Genomic DNA, 26,366 nt, shown 5'->3' with positions numbered 1-26,366 from the left:
AAAAATGAATAAAAATGAGCTGCCATGTCAAAGTTAGCTAGATCTTCCCCATCATGAACACAAGTTAGCTTAAACTCAATCATTTAGCTCTTTCAGGCTATAAACAGAGGTTAGATTTGACATGGGCTTGACTGTCCCTGGACTTGACCTGGATCAAAATGAAAGCAGCACAATTATTTACACATCACCCTTCCTAGCTGCATTTCTGCTCCTCTGCCAGCAGCTAGCCAGCAAAAGCACACATCCTAGCCAGCTTGGCCCAGGAAGGTCCCACAATAACTTTACAGATGCACACCACAATGTCCCAGGAAAAGGTGATAGCACATTTTATCCAGCACACTTCAGTGGGAATTGAAGCAGGACAGTGGACTTGTATGTTTGTAGGTTCATGGGACATAATGCTTTCTCCTGGGAAAAATGTGGCATCTGCTTAGAGTAACAGAGTCCACAGCTCCAAGATGTGATGTGATCAAGATTAGATTTTCTAATGTTCCCCCAAAATAGTATTTGTTATTGATATGGTAGAGCTGGGTTTAGGATTTAGGTTAGCTTTTCCAGAAAGGTTAGCAACTGAACCTTTCAAAACTATGAACAAGTACATTGGCTCAGTCATTCTTTTTTTTTTTTTTTTTTAATAAATTGAACATTACAGGGAAACATTACTCACAATCTCATGTCCTGTCACTGATTCTTGCAGAGAACTGTCACTGATGCAGAAAGAAGCCAGGACATAGAGCACTGGCTTTAAAATGTCTGTTTATTTCTTAAAAGCAGTTTCTTCTTGGGCTAGTACTTTAGGTACCAGTTAAAATATCAGTTTTCATCACTCCAGCTTCTTCCAGCAATTACCACATTTACACCTTCCCTTCCCATAAAAAGCCCTCCAAAATTGAGGTACATGTCTTAATACGTTCACGTATCCTCCAAAAATGGCAAAATCTGTGAAAAAGGCACTGTGTTCATGAATGCAGTGCCCCTGGCAGTTGGGGGTGGGAGGTGGGTACGGCTCTGGCAGTAGCAGTTGCAAGCACGGAGCTCCCGAGGAGCTCCTGTAAGTATATAAAGTGTATTTAAAATGCAGGTTTGGCACTCATGAATACCTGAAACTGCGAATTCTGAACCCGCGAATAGTGAGGGTTTCCTGTACATATACATATACGTGTGTGTGTGCATATGAGCCAACGTATGAAGTAATAACTCATGCATCTAAAAGCAGAGCCATACTGCATGATGGTACACAGTTTAGAAAAAGTTGCAAATTTTTCTTTTTCAAAAAATATACAGAAATGATTTAGTTCTTTAATTCCTTGATTCTGAAAATCTGTCTCATGTTAAGTAGCACTGGCTTGTGATTTATTTCCACTGACAGTAATGGGATTATCAGCATAAAAAATTGGATTATAAGGTAAAGTTTCATAATCAAGCTCCCAGTCGATACATTTCTTTTCTTCTAAGAAGATATTTTAATAGTTGTGCCACACTCTGAAATAATATATATTTTTAAATATGATATGGCAGAGCAGAACAACAGTCTAAAAACATATGTAATAATAAAAATTAAATTTTGAATCTGTAGAGAACTGTTTAACACCGAGCACATCTACATGAGACACTGACCATGCAGTTGTTACTGCTCAGTCATTTAGTACTTGTATAAACAGATGGTTGGGTGGTACTAAATGACTACACAGTAACTCATGTTACTGAACAGTAGTAGCAATGAATGGGGTTGTTGTGATGCTGACTGAGCAGTAGCATCATGTTACAGTTTCTGCCATGCAACGCTACTGCACAATTGTCTCAGGCTATTGCGCAGTGTCTCATGTAGAAGTGGCTACTGAGTAACATTGAAAATGAAGGACTCCCATTTCTGTCTATAACTTCTTTTCCCCCTTCCATAGGAAAGAAAGGCACACATGGACACGTCTTTGGCCAGACATTAGTCCCAGCTGTAATACATCTGTTAGCATTTTTTGTCCATGATTCAAAGCTACTTACTTGTTCAGCATCCAAGAAGAGATGCTCAGCTTTGCTAAATCAAAAGTATGGTATTAATGAAGTGGAAAGGTGTTATAGTTTTAGTGTTATCCCCTTTGACATAAGGAGAGGAACATGTGTTCAAACTATAGAACTTATTTATTGGTAAAGGTTTTCAGTATAAACTAGAATATTTCAGCTTCACCCACTAAGTATGAGGATTTACACACCAAACATCAGGATTAAGGCATGGCTGATATCGTGTAGATAGTATGTTCTCCATGTGATCAAAATTGTATTTCCTAAACCTGTAACAAGTGCACAAATAAGGGTGGTAGAATGAGGGCCCAAATATATGAAACCACATAAACAGGTTGATTCTGCTTTCATTGAAGTCAATGAAAGTTTAATCCAAAAGATGTTTTGTTTTCATGTAGTCTTGTAAAATGGCAGCACCACAAAATAACATGTTGGTCAGGGTACTGCACTGCATATACTAGTACTGCCATAACAAATCTTTTTTTCACTCTGTTTAATTTTCTCCCAGTTAAAATGAACCATGCAAGATAAAAGCCTGTGTGTTTAAAAAATAAATGAAGAGATATCTTTATAGCTGTTAAAATGTCACATTAAGGGACTTCATAGAATCATAGAAAATGAGAGTTGGAAGGGACTTCAGGGCTAAGTACAGACAGTCAAAAACCCCGAGGCTAAATCAATTCAATTTTTTTCAGGTTAGTTTAAACTGCACAGATTGAACTGATAAGCCAGTGAACAGATGTTCACTTCTGATTCTGGAAATGCAGCCACATGCCTACAGTGGCCCAGACCAGAAACCAGGGGGTGCTATAGCAAACCTCCCTGCTCGGCTGGAGTAGACAACTTGGGCAAGGCTAGCGCTCTCACCCTGCGGGGGGGAGGGGGTTTGTGGGGGAGGTGCAAAGCATCCTGGGATGTTGGGGGACTGGGAGTTCACTTCAATCTGGAGGGGATCTGGGACAGAATTTCAATAACTGATTTAACCTAAAATAGTTCAGTCTGTTACTCTATCCATCCAGGTTTAGCTTAAACCAGTTTTGGCCATTTTGAAAGCAGTTTAAGTGTGCTGAACTTCTGTTGTCAGGGCCAGCCCAACCTATCCTGAAGAACCTGCAGCCACAGGGGGCCCTGCAGCTAAGGGGCCACCTGCAGCCATGAACACTCCAAATCAGTGCTCTAGGAAGGGAGGTGGATAGTAGGGGCCACCGCCAGCTTCATGCCCAGCCATTAGCCACTCTCCCTGCTACCAATTACAACTTCTTCACATCAGGGGGCCCCAAAATGATATCCCGCAGGGGGCCCCCCAAAATTGTGGGCTGGCCCTGTCTCTTGTGTTACAGATTTGAACTGGTTTCCAATCACTTAGACCAGTTTATGGGTAATTTCTGTCCCTGGCTGCTCAGGAGATCATCTAGTCCAACCCCCAGCTCAAAGTAGGACCATTCCCAACTATATCATTCCAGCCAAGGCTTTGTCTAGCCAGACTTGTGGTTAAGCTTTCCATTCTCTATTGACTATATATACTGAATATAACTAAGAAAATATTTATTATAAATCCTGAAGAGCTGAAGACTCTGAAATATAATGTTTTCAGGATAGAGCAGAGATCTAGTTTCATGATTTCAATTACTGTTAAAAGTTCTGTAGTCAGACTCCTTAACAGAATTTACCATTTTGTCTCTGTTGTGACCTAATACTTTTGGATGCTTTGTGGAGAAATGTAAAGTTAAATCTCAATCATGGTGGTTTTCAATGTGCAGTAGTTACTCTTCAGAATCAAAAGAAAAAATCAATTCAGTCCACTGAAATAAGTAAATGGATCAAAATAAATTTGTATGATTTGAATGTAAGAGTTTCCATAGGGATGAGACAAATTATGAAAGAAACACAGTCAAGGAATGTGTTTGCAGGTAAAACAATGCAAAAGAACTAATGTCAGGGCTGAGTGTCCACATAAGAACCAATTCCTCTACAGTTTTCTTAATGCAGCACACAGCTAATTCACAAGGCCTGTACAGGCTCTTTCCTCTGGAGTGAATTTGATCCTACCTGTTGTTACCGTCTATGTCAGGAGTATAAATCCAAACCCATGTCACAGGGCACCGATAAGATTAAGTCACAAATACAACTGTACCACATGATTGAGAGAGGGAAAATAAACAGTAAATTGAACATATAGAACTGAAGCTCAAGGGTAGCACTTCAAAGCAAGCCCAATCAATCATCCCAAACTGTGTGTGCAAGAGAGAACTAGGATGGGTAGGACATTTTTTAGGATGGGTAGGGCATATTACACAAAATCTTCCTTTTCTACAACACACAGGCATTTTTCAATCCACAGGGGAAGTTATGCTGCTTCCCATATTAGCAACATTCTCTGGCAGGTTGTGCCCTTTATAGAGAAATGGGGGGTATTTAACACTGAAGCAAAATGTGAAATCTCTCTACTAGGCAAAGACTTTATCATGGGAAGAGGAACACTATCCCTCATCAATGACAAGAAAGTCAATACTGAATATTATTTCCAAATACAAAAATTGTCCTGTTGTCTTGGTGCCAGCAAAAATCTGTGAGGGCACAAAGCTTTCACCCTTGAAAAGAGCATCAGAGAGGGATACTGAGAATTCTACACCATTCATTTATGGCCTTCAGTTTCCACTCCAAATAATTTTCTTACAGAGGATATTACAGGACCTCAAACTGTTTAGTCTGTCCTATATATTTCAGTTGATTTTTAGCATAACAAAGTTTATGAGCTCATAAATCTCCTATCATTATACAAAGATATTGAAACCAATTAAAAGTCATGCATTTTTATCTAATAAAGAAGATTTCCATTATTTTTCTACTTTAAGAAAAATTTAGAAAGATAAATTATTTCATTCAGTTCACAAGTTTTCCTTAGAACTCCCCAAAAGGTATGAAAAAGAGAATTATTAATATAAATAAAAATAAAGGAACATCAAGAAAAGGCACTGAGTTTGTTTCAAAGGCAATGGCAGCATTTCCACCATCTTCAGTGGGCATTGGATCAAGTCCTATATGCTCCAAAAACTATAACAAGCAATCCAGACAACTAAAGAAGAATTGCTAAATTTAAATTGATCTAATTCTATCATATTTGCCTTTAAGCAACTTACGCTTGTTTCTGTGATATCAGTCTCTGCTGGAACACCTGGACCAAACTCCTCATTAGTGTGATCGGTGGGTTTTTCTTCGTATTCTTTATATTCATAAAAATCATATTCGCCTAAATCTCCATCTACCAGAAGGTCAGATTCACTGAGGTCTACTCTTCTGTTTTCATATTCAGTTTCCTCAGTTTTTTTATTTTCTGAATCATAATCCTCTCCAGTTACGTATTCTTCAGTAAATACTTCTTCAACGGGATTTTGCTATTCATGTAAGCAGCAAAGATTTGGGAATAGGAGGAAGATGTGTATTACTGTTAGTAAAGCAATATAAGCAATTGGTGATTGACCATGATGATGTCAAAAAGAAGTCAGAATAGTAAACAATGGCATATTTTCTTTTAATTAGATTCTGAAAGACTAGAAAGCTAGCATTTCAGAGTGATTAAAAGATCATTCTATGTACACAAGTTTGTACAAAGAACTTATGTTTTCATACATCTTTTTTTCTGAAACATTAACTCTAATTGTTCATGCATATGCTATGTGCAGTTGCTAGTTTACTGTTATTTCTGGATCCAGCATTCTTATCCATCAATGAATAACAATGCCACACTGAATGTTTCAACATTTTTCTTCCAATGATGTTGCAGTATACGCATCATACATACACATCATGGTTCATTTCTTTAATAGCAATTTATATATATTTTTGGATCAGTCTAAATGCCACCTGAAAAACTCGTAGAAGATGAAGTTGAAACTTTGGTGAAAGCTAAGAGCCTTGTTACACATTGCACTTTGAGCTCCTCAAATGTTGATCAGTGTTAGTGCTAGCTCATGTTTGGAGTACTTACACCTTAAGGCTAAAAAACTTCTCTGACTATCCTAACCTTCACAGCTGTTGCTTGCCACTAGGGGGCTGGTGAGCAGGTGCCTGACTAGGAGCTATAGGGGTGAGGTACCACTGCAGGGCTGGTAGGCCAGGATAGGCTTCTATGTCCTGTTCTAGATAGGGGAGTGGGAGAGATGGGTTGGTGGGGGAGGGCAGGGACATAAAGCTGGGAGACAGAGAATTAATGGAATGGGGGTAGGTAGTGAAACAGGAGGTGGAGGAAATGGGGTAGTGGAAGGGTGGTGAAATGAAGGAAGTCAGGAAAGATAACATAAAAGAAGTTAACAATTCAAAAGAAATAAAGTAAATTAAAGCAAGTCTCATGTTTTAATAAATTACATAATTAATTTGGGATTGGGGCATGAGAGTGCTGATCATGCTTCCTGGGGTGGCTGGGAGATAAGCAGTGCTTTTTGGGGAGCTACTGCCCCTTTCCTGGGAAGGAAGTCCCAGCTCGTGGGGACCCAATCTGGCACCCACCTTATTCCCCTGCCATCACCTCTAGACACCATTCCTGGACCTGTCTATGCCCTGTGACCTGGCTAAATGGTATGTGCTTTGCAGGCTGTTTGCATGGGGTTGTACCACTGGGGATGGGAAGGTCACAGCCCTAGGGATGGAAAGGTTAGCTTGGTGCCAGGACCATCCCTTGGGCAGTAGAGTTCAGGGTGTGGAAAGTTTGTCCACACAGAACAAGAGGGTAGGGTAGGGGGACACTGTATCCTAGGATGTTGGAAGACTCCAACTTGGGCAGTTTATCTGTGGGGAGTGGCCACACATTAATGGAACAAGAGCCATGTAACATAAATCAGAGATAAACCTGCCCTGGAGTGATGTAACTTTAAGCTACCTAAAGTGTGCTTAAGACTAGTTTTGGGTGTTAAGAGCTCTAGGAGCTGCCTAAAATAGAAGTGTAACAAGGTCCTAAATCTTGTTTGCAACTTCTATCCTTAATAACACAAACAGTGTAAAACCAAGCAATCTTCATATAACTCCAAACATATTTTAAAAGCATTTTATCTGAGAAGATGTACAAAACTTTTATTTTTAGAAAGTAACTGCATTTCTTTAAGTCTTTGGGAAAAGAACATTTTGAAAAAATAAGAAGCCAAATATTCAACATTATATGTGTACCCTAGAGTATTATTTAGAATGAGTTAATGTATCTTTAAATAGTGTACAAGGAGACTTTGCTATCCAAAATCATTAATGGTGTATGGGTCCAATCATGGTGAAATATAAGAGTTAAAACAGATGATCTAATTCTGATTTTACTTTAATTTAGGGACAGTGCAATTCCAAAAATTACAAATTTGTTATTTCTAATGTACATTGTGTACATCAGAATGAAGCCAAATACATTCAGAAATCAAATCAATATCAACCCCTTTTTTACTTATCTTTAAAGATCTGATTTCTTTTTCCTTTATGCAAAATTGCTTCATATGGCTCCCACTGAAGAAAAAACTTAGCATTGTGATTTCGGTCTCACTACAGTAAAGATATTGCCTGACTGCCTAACACAATGTAAAAAATGCAAGGAGTATACCTACAGAACCCTTCCTCGTCAACAGCTGCCAGATAATTGCAAAATCTAAAACTCAGTTCTCAATAGCTATAAAGATTTGACATTTACATTTTAACTTCTAAAATGCATATGGAGGAAATGATAAAATCAACTTACTTCTCTTCATGTATTTCATCATATTATCTAAATTGTATGAACTTTTTGGCATCTGCTCCACAGTTCAAAGCGTAAAATAAGTATGCTGAGCAATTTCAGTACTATTTTTCATATTTGGCTTGAATGAGTTATGATTGTTGCTTTAGCAGGATAGTTCAGTTTTGTACATCTTTTAAGCAATATATGTTCATTTTGAAAGCGTTATGTAAAAGGAAATTGAAAAACCTTTTTATTGTAATTTATATATATATAATATATATATAATATACAATATATATTATATATATATTATATATATATAGTATATGTAATGTGTGTATATGCATATATATGTAATATACACACATATACATATTTATATAAATGCAGACATATATATACACACATAAGTAAAACATTTATATTAATGTTTCCTTAAAAATAATGCTTAGGCGCTTTATTGTTGTTATCAAACAATAATAATTTTAGCATGATTTGAAGTCACTATATGATTTTTTTTTTCAGATGTGCCGCTCAAATAAATACTTACTGACAAAACCAAACCAATAATGTTTAGTATGAATGTAACCTTAACAACAAGCAAAGGCTTTTGTTGTTCTTTTTGGCTAAAAAAACAACAACTGCTAAAGTGATGGCATTCAACTCATTTCAATATGCTATGAATTATGTGAAGTAAAACATCGAAGTTAAAAAATCCAATTGGCTAAAATACAACAAAAATAGCAAACAAGTTAGTTTCTCCCTTAGCTATGGTTTTGGTATTACAGTTAAAAAAGAAAATTCTCAGGGATTGGGAGATGTATGTTTTAAATCTATCTGATCTATGATAGCTGAGGGGCAGAGATTTGAATGCATGTTTGTCTGCCAGGTAGAAAGTGGTAAGTAAGATGGAGAAGGGGAACTTGTTCAGGCAGTAGAGAGAGGAATGATTAACTACTCCTGAATACATTAAAACCATATCTCCTCAGAGACCCTCATTCTCTGTTGTCAGTCCTCTTCTTTACTCAGTAACTCTTAGAGTAAAGGGGAGGAGCATGAAAGTTTTGCTTCCCACCAGTGCAGAGGGCTATACCTAGCACGTATTCCTACTTTCACAAAGTGTAGTCCTACTCACACCTGCATTGGATGCAGCAACCTTGCACTCCATGTGCTATATGAAACAAGGAAGGACTTGCAGGAGCAAGGACTTTACCATTTTTACTTGAACAAACCTCCTATAGAGCCATCAGAGAAGTATGTTCAGGAAAAGTTTTGACATTCACTATTCATGCATAAAATCCCATTGATCAGAATTATCCAGATACATATACTGAGAGGAGTTGTCCCTTTCATGTGCTTCTGTTATAAAAGAAGATGGGGAGGGGAGGAGGGGCACCTTAGAGATCCCCCCCCCTTCCTTTAAAAAAAGCAATTGTAATTCATTAACCATTAACATTGCACTGATAAGCATCTTCATTTGCATTTTACAACCCCCCTCCCACACACCCTTGTGCCCTGCTCTCATTACCTCATTTGGTTCAGTAGTCTGGGTGGGAGCTTCTGTTTGGGAACTGTAGTCAGTTTCAGTTACACTATACTCTTGAAATTCATCAACAACGTTGGCCTGATGTTAAAGAGAAAGTACATTGTTAAAAGGTAGTAGATGGGAAAGATCCAGCAGGAATCACTGTTTAATCACATTATAGCATTAGGCAGAGATGTATTCATCTAGTGGGGTTAGGGCTAGTTATGTCTCATGATCAGAGATCTTCCGGTCTTGGCCGGAGAAAGATCTTGATTATTTCTTTGCTACCTTTACCCCTAGTTTGCCTTTAGCTGCTTCTTGGTAACTTTTCTTCTTCTTGGATACAAATTTTTCAGATATTTTTGTTGTGATCTTTTTAGGTTTGTCCTTTGAGTAAGCAGCCATTGTCGTCATCTTCCCTTTGGCTTTGGCTTTCTTTTTCTGCAAATGTGGTGAAAGATGGAATGGAAAAACATAAATAAAATAAGAAAGAAAAGGAGGAAGCATGAATGAAAGGAGGCTCAGCACAGACAAAATGAATGCTGTCAGTCGTCAGGCTTTCCACTGCTGAGTAAAAACAAGTGATATATATATATGAAAGGAGTGAGTAAAAGGAATTTAATGAGTTAGATAAGATGACACAAAATAACAAACTACACAGTAAGAGACAGCCAGACACTACATGACAAATGGACCAGATTTTGTTACCTCAGTTTGTGCAACTGTCTCCTCAAATAGTGGGGGTCCCTCTGTAACAGTGTCAGTCTCTTTATAATCTGCTTCCCCATACTCATAGTCATATTCGATTAGATCTTCTGGTAGGTACTACATTGCAAATGGAAAAATATCAGGCATGCCTATGTTAGTGGCAGCAAACTACATTAGAAAATTGGAAAGCATCTTAACCTTTACTTGGGAGTAAAGTTTAATGTTAGTGTGATGAAACATGAATAATTTGACATGTTCATTCATTGAGAAAAACACTCAATATCATGATTTTTATTTCCTTTTTTAAAATGCAATACAGAAGTCATGAAAAAGCAAGTAATAGAGGCAGAAGAAAAAAAAATCTTTTATTGGTTGCACAGAATAGTCAGCTATAATTTAGATTATGGGGAGATCCTACTGGCATTTGCAAAATCACATATTTTTAGATTATTTTAGGTACCAATAATTTGATAATAAAGTCTCTTTCTGCCTCTCTCAACTTGGTCTCTACCTACTTACATACTGCCTGCAAGAAGAGTGTGATTTCTAGAAGTAGAATTAAATTTCCACCAGTAAACTCTTACATCTTGAAAAAATAAATCTGAAAAGGCTGGATTTCCTGAATTTCTAGCCAGAACAGCTGGAGAGGTGATGGTATTCCCATATACATAGATGGACTTAATAGGAAAACAACTAACTTCTAATGAAATTCAGGATACTACTCCCAAATAAATAGATATCAGTTCATTAGCATGCTCCAGCAGCCTCGGCTTCTCTTGTATTCAGCATTCCCATACTGCAAAATGGTAGTAGGGGCACTTTAGCTAAAGGTCTTTGAACAAACTTTAGTTAAAGCACCTCCCACTGCCATTTTGAAGTATGGTACACTGAATACGTAAGATGCTGCAGGTGCTTTATTTAGAGCATTTTTTCATAGATTTCATAGACATTAGGTCTGGAAGAGACCTCGCGAGATCATTGGGTCCAGCCCCTAATGTCTATAAAATAATTCTTGGAAGCTCCAGAGAGCTACTTTAATTAAAGTCCCCCCCTTGACCCCAGAGCACATGTAAAGATGCCCTATGGGACTAGGCGGAAGGGGAAAGTGAATTAAATAACACTTGTCACTTTCTCTATGCTAGGGAGCTTCAGACTGTATACATTATGCCTAGGAACAAACATTACACATAAACCAGTTTCAGTGATCAGAAACTGGTTTAAACCTGTAGCAGAACAAATGTTCAGTGCACATAAACCAGTTTGAAAATGGCTGAAGCCAGTTTGAGATAAGCCTGGTTGAATATAGTATCAGACTTAGCTAATTTAGGTCAAACAAGTTTATGGAATGTCTGTCCCAGACCCTTTACTTGTTTAAGTTAAATCAGACTCCCCCAACATGCTCTCTGGGCTGGGCAGGCCCCTCTCCTCTGTCCCCTGGCTCCAGTTTCAGCAGAGACTGCAGGCATTTGCCTGGCTTTCGCTCCCCCACCCTCCCCTCTAAGCAGGGATTCCACCGTCCCCTCTGCCTTACACAGACACACAGCATTAGCTAGCAGACCACATGCTGACTATGGTCTGTGCTGTGGCAGATGGGACAAAGGCAGAATCAACAGGTAGCTGGTAATGTCCCCCTGTTGTTTTCTTAACAGGGTAATAAACATTGAGTTAGGGGTGATAAACATTGTTACCCATTCCCCGCTGGGCTGGTCAGAAGGAGAGGGAACCCCTACTTAATCAGAGTGTCCTGCTAGGACTTGGCCACACCCCCCTCAGCTCAGCACTGTAGAAGGGAAGGAAAGCCACTACACACAAGTGCCTGAATTTTGTCAGTTCAGAGGGGATGTCTTGACGATTACAAACTGGTTTAGCCTAGCTAGGTTAGACTAACCTGCAAAGATTGAATCAATTCAGGCTTTTTGAATGTGTGTCCCTAGCCTAGGAGACCATGTATGATTAAATTAAAATATGCAAATTCTCATCTGGTATAAATGATTGTAAGTTTCACTGCATTCACTGCAACTACAAAAATTTACACCTCTGAGGATTTAGTCTTTTGAAAGACTTTTAAAAGATTAATTAGATATAGAATTGTTTGTGTAATAGCATGAAACTCTGAGCCATGAATTAAGACTTTTGGTCTGGGCTTTACTACTGACTGACTGGGCTAGGTCATCAGATGCACTGGAACTCCACTCAGAACAAGTGAAAGCATCTTTAAAATACCTTCATGCCAGTCCTGATGCCTGGAGCTGCAGGAACTGTTTTGCCCACTTCGTGCAAATGCAAGCAGTCTCAATGTTGCTATACACTCTGTATGTTAGTAATAACATACTAACCTTCAAGGAACTCTTACATCGCATAGTCATGCCAACATAGAACATGCTGCAGCCACACCTCTCTTTCTCCCAACAGGGAAATGATTATGATGTGATTTAAGTATTTACAAGAATACTAAATGTCATTGTCATAAAAAGTATTAGCAATATTGGAGGAAGTATTAAAATTAGTCTTTGCTCCCCCAAAATAATTTACATAATCTTGCCAAAGATGGTAGTTTACCAGCTTACAGTGGTCAGGTCTATCTTTGCCTTGAAGACAAGTTTGTGAGGAAAAAGTGTTTAGAGAAAAAGTAGCAAAGACCTGATGCTAAACCACTGAATTGACTAACTTTTTGCTATTTTATTGCTTTTGCACCTCTAACTAGTCAATCACCTCTTACACAAAATGTATTAATTTCTACTCTGTGCACCCATTTTCATACCAATATCAAAAGAATTTGACCTCAAATCACTTTGAAATCTTGCTTTTTCATTGTGTGCAATTATTGTATTGATCCTGTTTTTATAAAAAAGAAAATATATAATTTTAGTAATGCTTTTTATGTTGATGTTACATATGGTTATTTTCATAGATAAAACTGTTACATGATATACTGACAAGAAAAAAAGGAAGTATTTGAATTTTAAAATATATTCTCCAAAATTAAATAGGATATTTGTGGATAAAACTTTAAACGCAGAGCTTTGATTTATTTAGGCCTAGAATGCAACTTAAAATTGTTATAATCTGGTCAAGAATATCCTTCCTACAGAATGTTTGTTTTTTAAATCTACCTATTTGTCATGAACTACTTACTGCATATGGGTCAAACCAGGCTCTGACACTGGACGGATCTACAATAGATGCTAAATGAATAGTTGACTAATTCTAACTGCACATTAGTGTGTCATGATGAAAGCCATGCTATTGTGCTAATGCACAGCAGAATTAGTCTACTAAGCATTAGCATCACTTGAAAGGTATGTGCTGGTGCTACGAGCAGTAGCACCAGTTCCTGCTTATATAGTTAGTACCTGTTATTACAGGTACTAAACATAATATGCAGTAACCACAGCGCATTAATGCACCACAGTGCATTAATGCATATGTAGACATGCCCATGGATATCATTAGGAGTATTCACTTGACAATCAGACAATCAATGGCACTGCGTTTATGGTACAAATCAGGCACCGTTTTAGACTAAAATAATGTGTGATTATTTCGCATCCCCTTTCTGTTTGGTTATTCCCAGTAAAGTCAATGGAAAAACTTTAAGTTGCAACTCATATTGCCAGAGCTGTATAAAGACAACATTACCATTTTCATATAGAGAAGGAAATAAAGAAAGGAAAGAGTTCTCATGCCTGGAAACTGAGCTAAACATGATTGGTTCCTAATGAAGAGTAACACTGACAATATGAAAGCAAAACATATTGACAAACTTCTATAACACCATTAGCAACAGTGTAAAATAACTATTAAAAGATTCCTTTTAAAATAGCAAGGTACATGACTTGCTTGGAGGTGCTATAACATGTATAAACCCACACCAGTGGTTTGTTTCTCTTCTGTCGCAGAGTCTGTGAAGTGTTTTAATATGGGGGGAAAAAAGATTCTGTGAATTTTATGCCAGACTGACTGACCAGGGAGATGAATCGCATATATGCAAATAGTTCTGTGGCAAAAATTGTGTCAAATTCACCTCAATGTAATTTCCATTGAAGTTAATACATTATACTAGATATGAATCGCACTAAAATAGAATATCCAAAATTCCAGGGGATAAATGGAGAAAAATATTACAAAACTATTTCATTAGAGGAAATTTCAAGAAATATATGCTACTGGAATTTACTTTGTTTTTAAATAGATCCAAATTATACTATATATACTGACAAGCATCACAGAGCCATCCACAAACTGAGAAGCTATAAACATCAGCATTCATTCAGTACATTCAATAATTAATGGCTTTGTTGGACAGTGCCAAATATGTGGCTAATAAAATTACAACAGCGGTTAAGAAAAGTTCTTCAAAGGCCACAACCAAACAAAAATGTTTACTGGAAAAAACAGTTGTGCCAAGTATGTTAGTATGAAAAGGGAACATGGTGCATAAATTGATATTTATGCTAACTTATGCCAGAGGCACAGTTTGAAAAACCAGACACTTATGAATGAGAACTATAAAATACGCATACAAAAGCATGGATGTGTGGAAGCATCTATTGCAGCATGCATAAGCAAGTGGAAAATATAATTTTCCTGGGATGATGCTTTACTCCTTTATACTTAATGCAAATGAAACTGGCTTTAAATATACAATGTGTCTCAAAAAAACTGATCATTTAGGCTGTCATTCAGATGCAGACTCTCAGACTGGAAAGTTGGTGAGCTGATGAGAATTATGGGGCAGGGGTGTCAAACATACAGCCTGCGGGCCAGATTTGGCCCACAGAACCATATTATTTAGCCCCTGCTGTTGCCCATGGGTCTTGGAGTGACCAACAGGCAGCAAGCAGGGTGCATCAGATGACCACATGCACTGCATGAGGCCCCAATCCCAGATTGCACCCCAGAGCAGCTGCAAGCAGCACAGCCTTAGAGTGACTACATGCTACTCTGGGGCCATGATGTGCATAGAAGCCCCTCTGGAGCTCAGGGACTTGGCTGCCCATTCCTGCAGCAGCAGCAGCTCTGAGACCATGCTGCTATTACAAAAGTCATCTCAGAAGACATGAAAGGCATGGATGACAAAGAAAGACAGACTATATATGAAAAGACACTAAATGAAAATGGTAGTCTTCAATAAGATGTCCTCAGCTTATGGTGTGGTTTTAGATTTCCCAAGAGTAACAACATCATTGAGTAGCACTGCATCTCTCTCTTCTGGTTCTCAGCTGACTTTTATCCAGATCCCAAACTGTGGCAGATAATGTGAAGGTTTAGCAAGGGCTGAAAATGAGTTGAATGAAAAGAAAGCAGAACTGAGTTTCATTCGAGTACCAGTAATGATGGATTTACTAATAACAACAAGACACAGGGGGCCATCTTTTACATGGATGCTGGAGGGAAGAAGGTGGTAAATGGTGTCTACACTGCAGTTAGTACTTCCAAATGGGACAGCAAGTGAAATGTGCGAAGGAATTAACATTCCAAGGGTAACACAATGTTCTGTCTTTTTTTCTCTCCTAGTGTAAAGCCACCAGTAATTTGCATTTCAGCTTCCCTTGTAATGACTATTGCATATGGTTGTTTTCATAAAAGTCAGAGGAAGAATAAAACTTGGGTTTCCTTGATGGGATAAAATATTTCCAGTATGATCTCATGCTTTCTTTAGCAGAGTGAACAGTGTGATTATATTACACTACCAGATCATCATACAGTTTCAATTAAAGAGATGTACTGTTTTCTTCATCACATGAATTTCAGAAGCAACAGGTCAGAGACATATAAGAGCGATTCCAACTGTAGGACTGGCTTAAATTTTCCTAGGGGAGGCTTGCTTGGAAAATGGATGCTGCTGCTGCTACAGAAATTACTTGAAAGTTTAACTTTTTTTGTTTCTATAAACAATGAATGTTAGCTGTTTATACTCATACAATGGCTACAACAAGTAACTGGGTATGATGATAAAACAATTGCAAGTATATCAGAAGGTGATTGAAAAATGAGTTCTAGGATTCCATACTGTAGTTTTATAGTAAAGTCAAATTTCCATACCCTGAAAGATATCATTAAATCAGTTTGATTAGCTAAAAAAGAAGTTAAGATTCCCCTCAATAGAGTATGGACTATTAACACCATTATAAACTGTAACAGAATAAAGAAAAGGTGCCGAGAAAAAATGAGTATAGTTAAAAGTCAAAACAATAATATTAACAGGTCGTCACAGTTGTCACAGCTAGAAGAGATAAGAAAGTTCTAAACAGTAAAGTACCAAAAAAACAGTCCTTATATCACGCTGTCGATGAATTGTGAATGGAGGTGAAGGAAATGTCATGCCTAAAGAGATGACTGTGTTGTAAATCCTTAAGGGGAAGAATAGCTCCCAAAGAAAGATCATATAAAGATAAATGGTAATCAAAAAGTTCATGATTTTTCATTAAATCAATTGCTCGAAAGAATACTTTCCTTAATTGTTAGAAAATATGTTACTTCTACAGCCTGCTAATTGGCTTGACTGAAGTTAGAAAATGTACCTGACTACTTTATGCTGAACATGAAAATAGTTCTGTCACACTAGTCAATGGAAAACCTAAATTTCTAATCAGCAAAACAACCGAAAGGGAGATCAAATTAATATGGTCAAAAAAGACTGTTCAAGCCTCTCAGGCAGCAGGCAGAGGTGACATTTGCATCTCTATTCTGAAGTACATATCATTAAAAGACATACATTTCATTTTTTTTTACAAGTAATCCATGAATCTGGGACTGGTCCAAAACAAATGAAACATAGTTCCCTTTTGGGAGCAATTTCTCCAGGCAAAGTCAGACACTAAGATTTATTAGGCTGTGAAATAATCTTCCAAGAGAAGATGGGAAAGCCTCATAGCTGAGGCCACTAAAAATTAAACTGGAAAACATACTAGAAAATATATTACAGGGTACAATCCAACATCATGAAAGAAGGTGGATAAATAAGTCTCTCCCCCTCATTTTTGTGAACTGGCTATGCTTCTGATTTGGCAGAATTTAATGTGATTTCATTTACAATTTAGAGATGACTATGGAAAAGTTAGGCAGAGCCAGATATTCAAAGTAATCATGGGAGCTTCAGATGCCCACTGAACTTTCAGGGGAATCACATGCCTATCTTCCTGAATACTCCTTGAAAAGTCCAGCCAGAGACTTTGTCTGGATCTTTGACATAATTTGATCTTGATACTGAATCAGTTTCTACTGAAGTATAGACACAGAATGAAACAGATGCTCTCAGTAAATGGACATTATGTATGAAGTCTCCAAGCACTAACTTGCTTTAACTTGCAAAGGACCAAAGCTAGAGGTCTGCAATTCTTCCAGCTGTTTAGCCTTCCTCATTTTACAAATTAAAGAGCTTTTTCTTGGACAGAAAGTAACGGAATATTGAGCAATTACATAAATGAGTTTCCATTGACATTTTATTGACTTTATACCAACATGCAGCCCGTCACCCCACTGACTGTAAAAGATCCCTAGCCCCTCTTGCATAAAGGGGGACAGCACCCCTTCTTCCTTTTTATGTGTTTTAAAACAAAAGTCAGCCTCGCTGGTGGGGATGGTGTTTTAGTTTGGTTTGACCCGCTTTTCTTAATTCAAAGTTGTGGATTGTACTCTAAGAACCAGGCAGTGAAAAGCTGGCCTTGCAAGTCTCAACATTACATGCTTCAGTCCGTTTTTTGGTGTGTAAGTACTGTTGTTTTAATGGTGACCACTGCAGGAGGAGACATATTACTAGAAGAATTTGAAAAAAAACCTCTTTACAAGTTGGAAAGAAAATGTTTTGGGAATTTCAAATATCTTTTCTCCAGCACAAAAAACCTTATACAAAGCCTGTCCATAAAGATTCTAGAAAGGTAAAAAACTGCCAGTTTTCTGTTGCTTTGATCATTTGCTCTGTTTCTCGCTCTTCTTTTAACTTATTTTTTATAAACAGTATTAAAAAAGTCTGATTTGGAATGTTGTTTCGATACATCTACACAACAAAGGAGACTCATAGTCAAGTTCTCAGCATAGTTTGACGGGGACATCTGTATATTCATAGATATTTAAATTTTGCTGAGTTTTCCCAGTTCAGAGCTCAATAACTTGTGTTTGACTAAAGTATAACTGGTACTTGTTAAATCATGCGTGTTTACCAAAGACGGCAATCTGCCTGAATACGAAAGCACAGAAATGGAGAATCTATCACTTCAGTGGACCGTAACATCCATTGGTTAAACCACTTTAGCCATTAAATATATATGTCTTAAATCTAATTTCTATTTTTCTGACTTCAGCTTCTGTCCATGGGTTTTTTTATGCATTTTCCCACAGCTGGTATTTTCTTTCTGTCTAAGAATTTACAGTCTAATAAAGACAACTTCCACGTTTTTTCTTTTGTTTTAATAAGTTAAACATGTAAGTCTCTCACTGTAGGCATTATCTCCAGGCCAGAAATTGGTTTTGTGGCTTTTGTGCCTCCCATCCAATTCTTTAACACTTTTTTTTAGTAAGTGAATACCAGAACTATATGAGAAGTTCCAATATCAGTCTCACTAATTTCAGAGAGGTAAAATTACCTTCTTATTACTGCTCACCACTCCATTTATGTAGCTAAGGACCTCATAACCTCACAATGGGCACTTATATTCAGTTGTCCACCATGCCAGGCATCTTTACACTTGCTCTGATGGTGGTCTCAAAGCCGCTTTAATTAAAGCACCTGCTGTGTCATGTGTATTCAGCGTGCTGCACTTCAAAATAGCAATGGGGCACTTTAACTAAAGCTCAGTCGATGCATGATGCGGAGGCTCCTGGAGCATGCTAATTAGTATGCTCCACAAACTTGATTAAGCGCTTAATTAGCAGAAGTTGGAGCACATCTGTATAGGTGCTCTGGTTCTTAGCAGCTTTTCAGAGTCTATAATTTCCAGGTTAAAACCCTTATTCTATGGGTTTGGCCTACTTGCCTTGTTTTTAAATGTTTGTCTTCATTTTGACAGGTAGCTAACTAACAGTCTGTATGACTGCTAAGTCACTCTTATATTTCATCAGTCTTGTGCCACATGAAAATTTTAGTAGTAGTATTATACTTTTACTTCCAGGCCCCTCATACTAAACCTTATGGAATCATATTATCAAGTCTTCCATTTAGTAATGATTCACTGCTGATGACTATTTTTTGAGATCTGTCAGTTAATTTTTAATCTGTTCACGAAGTATTTTATTCATATCGCATGCTGTTTTTTTAAATTGGTAGTACATAAAAAACTTACAAAAATCTGTTAAATCTACCCAGTTACTTTTATCAAACAAACTTGTAACCACCATAAAGTCATATTGTTTGACAGGTCTTATTTTCCTTATGTTGACTAACATCAATTATATTGCTTTCTTTTTATTCATTTATGTATTTGATTTATTTATTTATGACTATGCATTATTATTTAGTATATTATTCATGCATTATTATTTATTATAGTATTGTTTTATTACTATTGGTGTTATTAATTTATTTTATTTATTTATTGATACAAATATATTTATTTGTATTGATAACTGGATACAATTAGTTAGCAGGTGCTTGTGGGCCAGATGAAAGTGCCTGGCAGGCCAGATCCAGCCTACTGGCTTTATTTTGACCATGCCTCAGATAAGGAATGTAGATAGTCTACATGGTGCATTACAGGCTAACACAGTTTTAGTCCTAGCACATATATATTTTCAGAAATTGACCATCCTAATCCAAGTTATGGACTTTCAGAAGACACAAATAATTTTTTGGGGATTACGCTACTGGGAAGTAGATTTCAGGATTCAGTCATTATATATATATATATCCCATGTGCATGTGCAGTTCTTGCGCTCACATGGCAAAGGCGGGAAGTTCCACATGCTGGAGCCGCCTGTGTTCCCCACCCACTACTGAACAGTTCCTGGGACTCTGCAGGGAAGCATGGGCTGGGACTCCCCTCTACTTCCAGTGGAGTCCTAGGGCCTGCATAGCAGGGGGAGGGGAAGGCAGCCAGCTCCAACATGTAGAGTTTCCCTCCCGTGCTGTGCGAGTGCAAGAGCTACAAGGCATGCAGGAAGCCCCAGCAATGCAGGTGGCCCAGCGAAGCTGAGCTCCTCACCCCTGCATGCAGAACTGTCTGGAGTTGTGCACCACCAGGCACCAGCATCTATGCCAGGCATGAGCAGCCACTGCCTGCTGGTGCTCCTACTGCCACCAACAGGGTCTGCGTGCACCATGCAGGGAGGTTGTTTGGCCATGATCCCTCACATACCACAAAAGCCACACACTCACACACTGCCCCCCACAACCCCCCACATATACACACCCCACAATGTACCCTATTGCCCTCACACATACCCCACACCCCATCATACATACAGACACATCCCCCACACACCCCCAGACACAGACATACCCCACCATACACATACACACACACACATACATACACACACACAATATACAAGACTAAGACTTTATTTTTTGAGTTATTAGGCAATCGTCTCTATATACTACATAAACACAAATCATGACCAAAATATTTTTTGTAATAAAATTAACATATACTATAGTAGGCATTTGACTTCTAGTGTATGATTTGGTTTTTTGGGGGTTCCAAGATGGCAACCCTCCCCTCCCAAAAGGATTATTTCCAGGGGCCAAAGGGAGGGACTTCTGGTAGCAAAGGTTAGGGTTTGGGGTGGGACTTCTGGTCCCAAGATGGTGACCAGGGTGCAGGGCACCTGTCAAGGGGCAGAGTATTGCTGACTTCTGAAATTGTTGTGGATACTCTTGTTAGCTTCTTCAGGATAATTTAAAAGGAGCCATTTGACTTCACTGGGTCTTTTCACATAAGACTTACAAATCAAAGTCCTTGGTCATCTTGGTTATTTTCAGTCACAAATGGAATTTCAACAATAAATAGGTTAGCTAGAAATAAAAACTTTCCTCTTTTGTTTTTTCTATAAATTTCATCCTATAAGTTTATTTCAGGTACATTAAATGTTTACCTTTAGGCAGCTCCACCTGCCCAAGTCACATTTATCTTTATTTTTAAGTGACAGGAGTTGAAATGAAATACCTTAACAACACCTAAAAAATAAGTCACAAACTCTGAGAGACTTATTCATGGTTGTTACTAAAAGGTCTCCTGTTGACTCTGGATCAGCCCATAAATGCTAAGTGTTAAATTAGTTTAAAGGTCTCCATTTAAAAAAAAAGTGCTTGGCAGTCAGAGGATGTATTTAATCTGTATGTAACTAAGTGTTTAACTATAAGGCTGCACACACATAATTTTTATACTTATAATAAAAGGCTTTATATCTCTTTTTTATCCACAAGCAAGTATTGCCAGCAGTCTCAAACTCTCAGCTTTGTCATAGTATAAACAAGGAGGAATTGAAATATTCATTTTCTATTTCTTCATTATGGAGAGCATGTACACATTATCCAGGGCACTGCTTCATCTTCACATGTTTCATATCAGTCATAAATGATGCATTATAATCTAATAGTGCAGCGACAGTCATAGCTAGTAGGTATTCAGGGCTAACCTCTCTAGATAGAGGCCTTTATCCTACAATGTGACTTTGCCATAGAACCCTGTCCTGCACCAGACTGAAGGATGTGAGCCCTCACTGTCACGTGCAGTAGCCTTAGCCAGGAGGAAAAAGGCAATTAGCACACTAGCACTAGTTAAGGGGTAAATCAGGGGTGGGCAATTATTTCAGCTGGAGGGCTGCTTAATGAGGTTTGGTGAGCTTTCACAGGCCGCATGGGTAGCCCTGCCTTTTGACAGTTGAAGTGTGGTGCCCAGAACTGGACACAGTACTCCAACTGCAGCCTGACCAGTGTCACATAGAGGGGGAGGATCACCTCCTTGGACCTGCTTGAGATGCATCTGTGGATGCACGACCGTGTAGGTGTGCCACTGGTTCTTCCTCCCCAGGTGCATTATTACCCTGCACTTGTCAGTGTTGAACCCTATCCTGCTGTCATCGGCCTACCCCTGTAACCTGTCTAGATCCACTTTCAGCCTGTTCCTTCCTACTAGCGTACCCACTTCACCCCACATCTTAGTGTCATCTGTGAATTTGAACATGGTGATTTCTACCCCCTCACCCAAGTCACTGATGAAGATGTTGAACAGTGCGGGCCCAAGGACTGAACCCTGAGGAACCCCACTGCCCACATCCCTTCAGGTCGAATAAGACCCATCCACCACCACCCTCTGAGTGTGGCCCACCAGCCAGTTAGTGACCCATCTGACTGTGTAGGCATCAGCACCACTGTCTCTTAGTTTCCTACTGAGAATGGGGTGAGAGACCGTGTTGAAGGCCTTCCTGAAGTTCAGAAAGACTATATCCACTGTGACGCCTGCATCCAAGGACTTGGTGACCTGGTTATAGAAGGCCACCAGGGGTGTGTGGGTGTATAGGGTGGGGTTTGGGGGGTGTATGGTGGGGGGGTGTATATGGTGGGGTAGGGAGTGTGCGCATGTGTATGGTGGGGTGTGGGGGTATGTAGGACTGTGTGTGTGTATGGTGGAGTATGGGAGGGGATGTCTGTGTGTGTTTCGTGGGGGGTGGGGGATACATGTGCATGGTGGGCTGTGGGGGGTATAATACTGGGGTGTGTGTGTGTATGGTGGGGTGTGTGTGTGTGAGGGGAGCTGTAAGGGTGTGTGGCTGTGTGTGCTGGGGGCAGTAGTGTATGTTGGGGGGTATATATGTTGGGGGTTGTAGTGGCAGGATGTGTGTGTGGCATTTGTAGACTGTGAGGGAGGGTGGGGAGCTGATGGGACCCTCCCCCCTACACTCTTTCCAGGATGCACAGACCCCACAGGCAGTGGCAGCAGCAGCAGCAGGCAGGATGTGCCATCTTTCCAAATCACATATCTACATCTGTCTCTGAAGGATGCAGGGATGAGGTTTACTTATGAGAAGATTGTCTTGTAAAAGAACACCCTGTCATCTCACCTCCTACAGTTCATGCTTCTCAGGAACAGGTTAATGCTCAGCACAGAGAAAGGAGTAGTATTATACTTATCTGGCAAATGTTTAAATACCAATTCCAAATGCCGAAGAGAATCTGGTTTTGGAAGCTGAAGGACACATTCTGAGGGAATGTGAAAGCAGGTTGTTTGTCCTCTCAATTGCTTTTTTTTCATACGAGCATCATACAATTTAATCTCAGAATTTACACAACACCTCTCCCAGAAACCATCTGTCCTGAATGCACGGTCTCATTGCTTGGATCAGAAAATGACTGAGAGAATTTGTTCAAATTGACTTCATTATTTCAAAAATTTTTTTTTTAATTCTTCATAGATTAAAGGAGTAGAGTTAAAACCTGTACATAGTTTCTGTAACATTTCTAATATTTCTGAACATATTTATAGCTAATTGCAGGATAATTGACAAAGACTTATATTAGCCAGCTAGCAGGAATACTTAGAAAGTGCTGAGCTGATATTTATATTTCTTTATCATTTAGATGGGAAGGGGGGAATATTTTTTATTTATTTTTTGCTTTTTGAGGTCTTCCATCCCCTAGAAAGAAACCACATTGCCTTCAAGGAACATAGGAAATATTTACCTTCCAATGTAATTATTATTATTGTTAATAAAATGAACTGAGCTTATTACATGTATGATAAACTTCCTAATTCATGACTGCCTGAAAACAACCATATGAGGACTCAGAATACTTTTAATCTTTACCTCCTTAGTGGTATAAAATATTAAATCTAATCATATATTGAGTGCATCCTGACTAGACACAGGTGAGTTGCATTAAATGTATATACATCTCTTAATAACATAGCATATGCACATTTTTCAGTCCTGATGGTATCATCAGAGGTAACAACTTATTTTTCTCTTTGGACTCCTAATTTCTTTATCCACTACAATATTTGTTTCAAAGAAGAACTGCTTGTCTCTGCAATTTGCTGTGAGAATGGAGAGATTACTTGACAAATTCTGAGACAGATATCCATAAGGTATATAACAGTACATACCAGTCCAGATACTAAGCTGGTATAAATCAGTGACAAATTTAAACTTAGAGAAAATTCACTAAGTTATATCAGTGAGGCTGCCCCATGGGTGACTACTTGTTTCTTTGAATATAAAAATTTATAGTTCCTCTAGAAAAAAAGTCCCAGTGTGCTTTAATCTTGTCAAAAGCTATGTTTAGCAAAACTTGGTGACAAGTAAAAATTGAGTTTTACAGAATGTTTCCTATTTTGTCATATATGCATACAGGCATGCAGACAAGGTTATTTGGATAAATCTGATATCTTTAATTAAGCAAACTCAAATATTGTGTAATTTCCATTTCAAATGGCAAAATTTGATATCTTCCATGTTTCAGGGGCATAGGTCATAACTATGTTGGTCTAAGGACATAGGTAGACAAGGTTCTTTTGGTAAATCTGATATCTTTTATTAGACCAACTCAAATAATAAAAGATATTAGATTTACCCAAAGATTTACCCAAAGATACAAGCATGCATGAATCCACACATTAACAATTGACTATATTTCTTTTGAACTTATGGTCAGACTTTAAAAGTGCTGAGCACTCAGAGAATGCGATTCTGTGGCAGAAAAGGATATTCTTCCTTTTGAAAAATCAAGTCATAAATGGATAAGCAGCAGCAAAGAGGCTCCATCAAGTAAGCAGAGATTTAGTGTTCAAATGTCTAAATATATTTATAAAAACTTTAAAATGCTGCATATTGTAACAAAAGCAATTTAACTCCTGTTGAATATGCTGGTGTTTAAATACCGTATTGATAAGCGTCTTAGAAATGTCTGAGAAAAATGGGTAAGTAGGAGAAGAGAATGCACACCTGCAACTTCATCTTTTCTTACCTTCTGTGCGTCTAGAACAATGTACGCCATTTAACTGTAATTAAATGCCCCCCTGGTACTCCATATCCAGCACAACCACTAATGTGCAATAAATGTAGTAATACATGACTGAATACTCACCTCATCAACTTGAGGATCTTGAGCTTGAGCAGCATTGGGCACAGGGGAATCACAGTCTGGGCTATAATGCTCACAATAGTCATATGCTGCTCTGGGATCAGCTATAATCAATAGCTGCTGGATATCACCCTGTAGGAAAAACAAAGGTAGATTAAATTAACAAAAGCAAATATCTTCAATTAAAAATCAAGGGAAGTACTAAAAATGAGTAATTGTCATGCATAGAACAAAAAAGGAAACTGCATGTCATACATTACATTAATATCTGTAACTTCACCTAACTTTTCTGATTCATAGACGACAATTTCAATTTAGATTTAAAAATATTTATGCATGGTCTAATCACATACAAGTGTTTTTAATATTAGACTGCTCAACAATTTCAGGACAAATGGAAGTTCCTTTATAAAGACTGCCTGAGTAAGGATGGAGTGAAAGGAAAAAATGAGTAATAATTCTGGGACTTGGCTCAAAACATGAGACGTTATTTAGTCATCAAGTTCTTAATATAAAAAGTTTTGATTCAGATGAACCTTGCAAAATTGGGATCCTTATCTCAAGGTTTTATTTAGGACTTCTTAAGAGCTAAGAGAATGAAGTCCAAATTAGAATTTTCCATTTTAAAAAATAAGCAGCACACATTGCAAGTTCAATGAGAAGCGATTACAAGTTTTCATACTTCTAAAAATCTTTTATGTTCTTAGTCTGAACAGGGTGACCAGTACAGCCTACAACATCCCAACAGATGAGGCACCATTCATTTTAAGTAAATGAATTAAAATATTTCTATATTATTAACCATACCATTCATTATACAACCTAAGATGTGATTTACTTTTCTGACTGTAAGCTGCACATTAAACTGATTGTTTAAAAATCTACCTACAAGGGCAGCCTAGTCCATTTCTGAATTGATTCAGTTATCATATTTTCTTACCTGCCACATGCTCCTAAATATGACATGCATCTTGTTTTTCAGAAGACAGAACACAGAAAAAAAAAGATTAGGGACAGAGCTTAATCAAAGCTCATTCTTCCTTCCTTTCCTGGTCAAACAAAAGCTATAACTTTAGCTGCTGCTGAAGACTGATTCTGAAAAGAGCTAAAATAGTTTACAGGGCTGTGAAATAGGAGAAGAGAGATGAGGAATAGTGAGTAGACAGCAAAATTGCCAGAAGAAAGGTTAGGTTGATTAATGGAACATCAAGAACATTAAAAAGGAGAGACCATCATTAACACCTATGGAGTGAAGAACAATGAGCCATGAAGTAAACTGACTCCTGTAGCTGCCTGACTAGAAATGTCATTGCTGCTGCTTGGTGGAGAAGGAATAGAAGCAGAGTCTTTCTATTTCAGGCAGAAAATCAGCTTCCCCACCTAAAATATACAACCCAATTTTGGGAGGC

The 26,366-nt window shown here is 38.2% G+C and overlaps 1 protein-coding gene across 5 annotated transcripts in view; it reads right to left on the bottom strand.

The window, feature by feature from the left end:
• Positions 1-26,366, bottom strand: part of COL11A1 (collagen type XI alpha 1 chain) — a 260,479-nt gene that overhangs the window by 163,580 nt on the left and 70,533 nt on the right. Inside the window, exons 5-9 of one of the 5 annotated variants that reach the window (XM_059728451.1) lie at positions 24,961-25,089; positions 9,939-10,055; positions 9,519-9,671; positions 9,234-9,329; positions 5,157-5,411 (exon numbers count right to left, since the gene is read on the bottom strand). In XM_059728451.1, coding sequence (XP_059584434.1) covers positions 5,157-5,411; positions 9,234-9,329; positions 9,519-9,671; positions 9,939-10,055; positions 24,961-25,089 — 750 coding nt within the window. The remainder of the gene's footprint in view (positions 1-5,156; positions 5,412-9,233; positions 9,330-9,518; positions 9,672-9,938; positions 10,056-24,960; positions 25,090-26,366) is intronic. The other 4 variants (XM_059728452.1, XM_059728453.1, XM_019500901.2 and 1 more) reach the window with 4 other exon arrangements.

This window comes from Alligator mississippiensis, chromosome 5, assembly GCF_030867095.1.
Source record: "Alligator mississippiensis isolate rAllMis1 chromosome 5, rAllMis1, whole genome shotgun sequence".
Lineage (NCBI taxonomy): Eukaryota > Metazoa > Chordata > Crocodylia > Alligatoridae > Alligator > Alligator mississippiensis.
The sequence above is the reverse complement of the archived record's forward strand: the minus strand, read 5'-3'. Positions and strand labels throughout refer to the sequence as shown.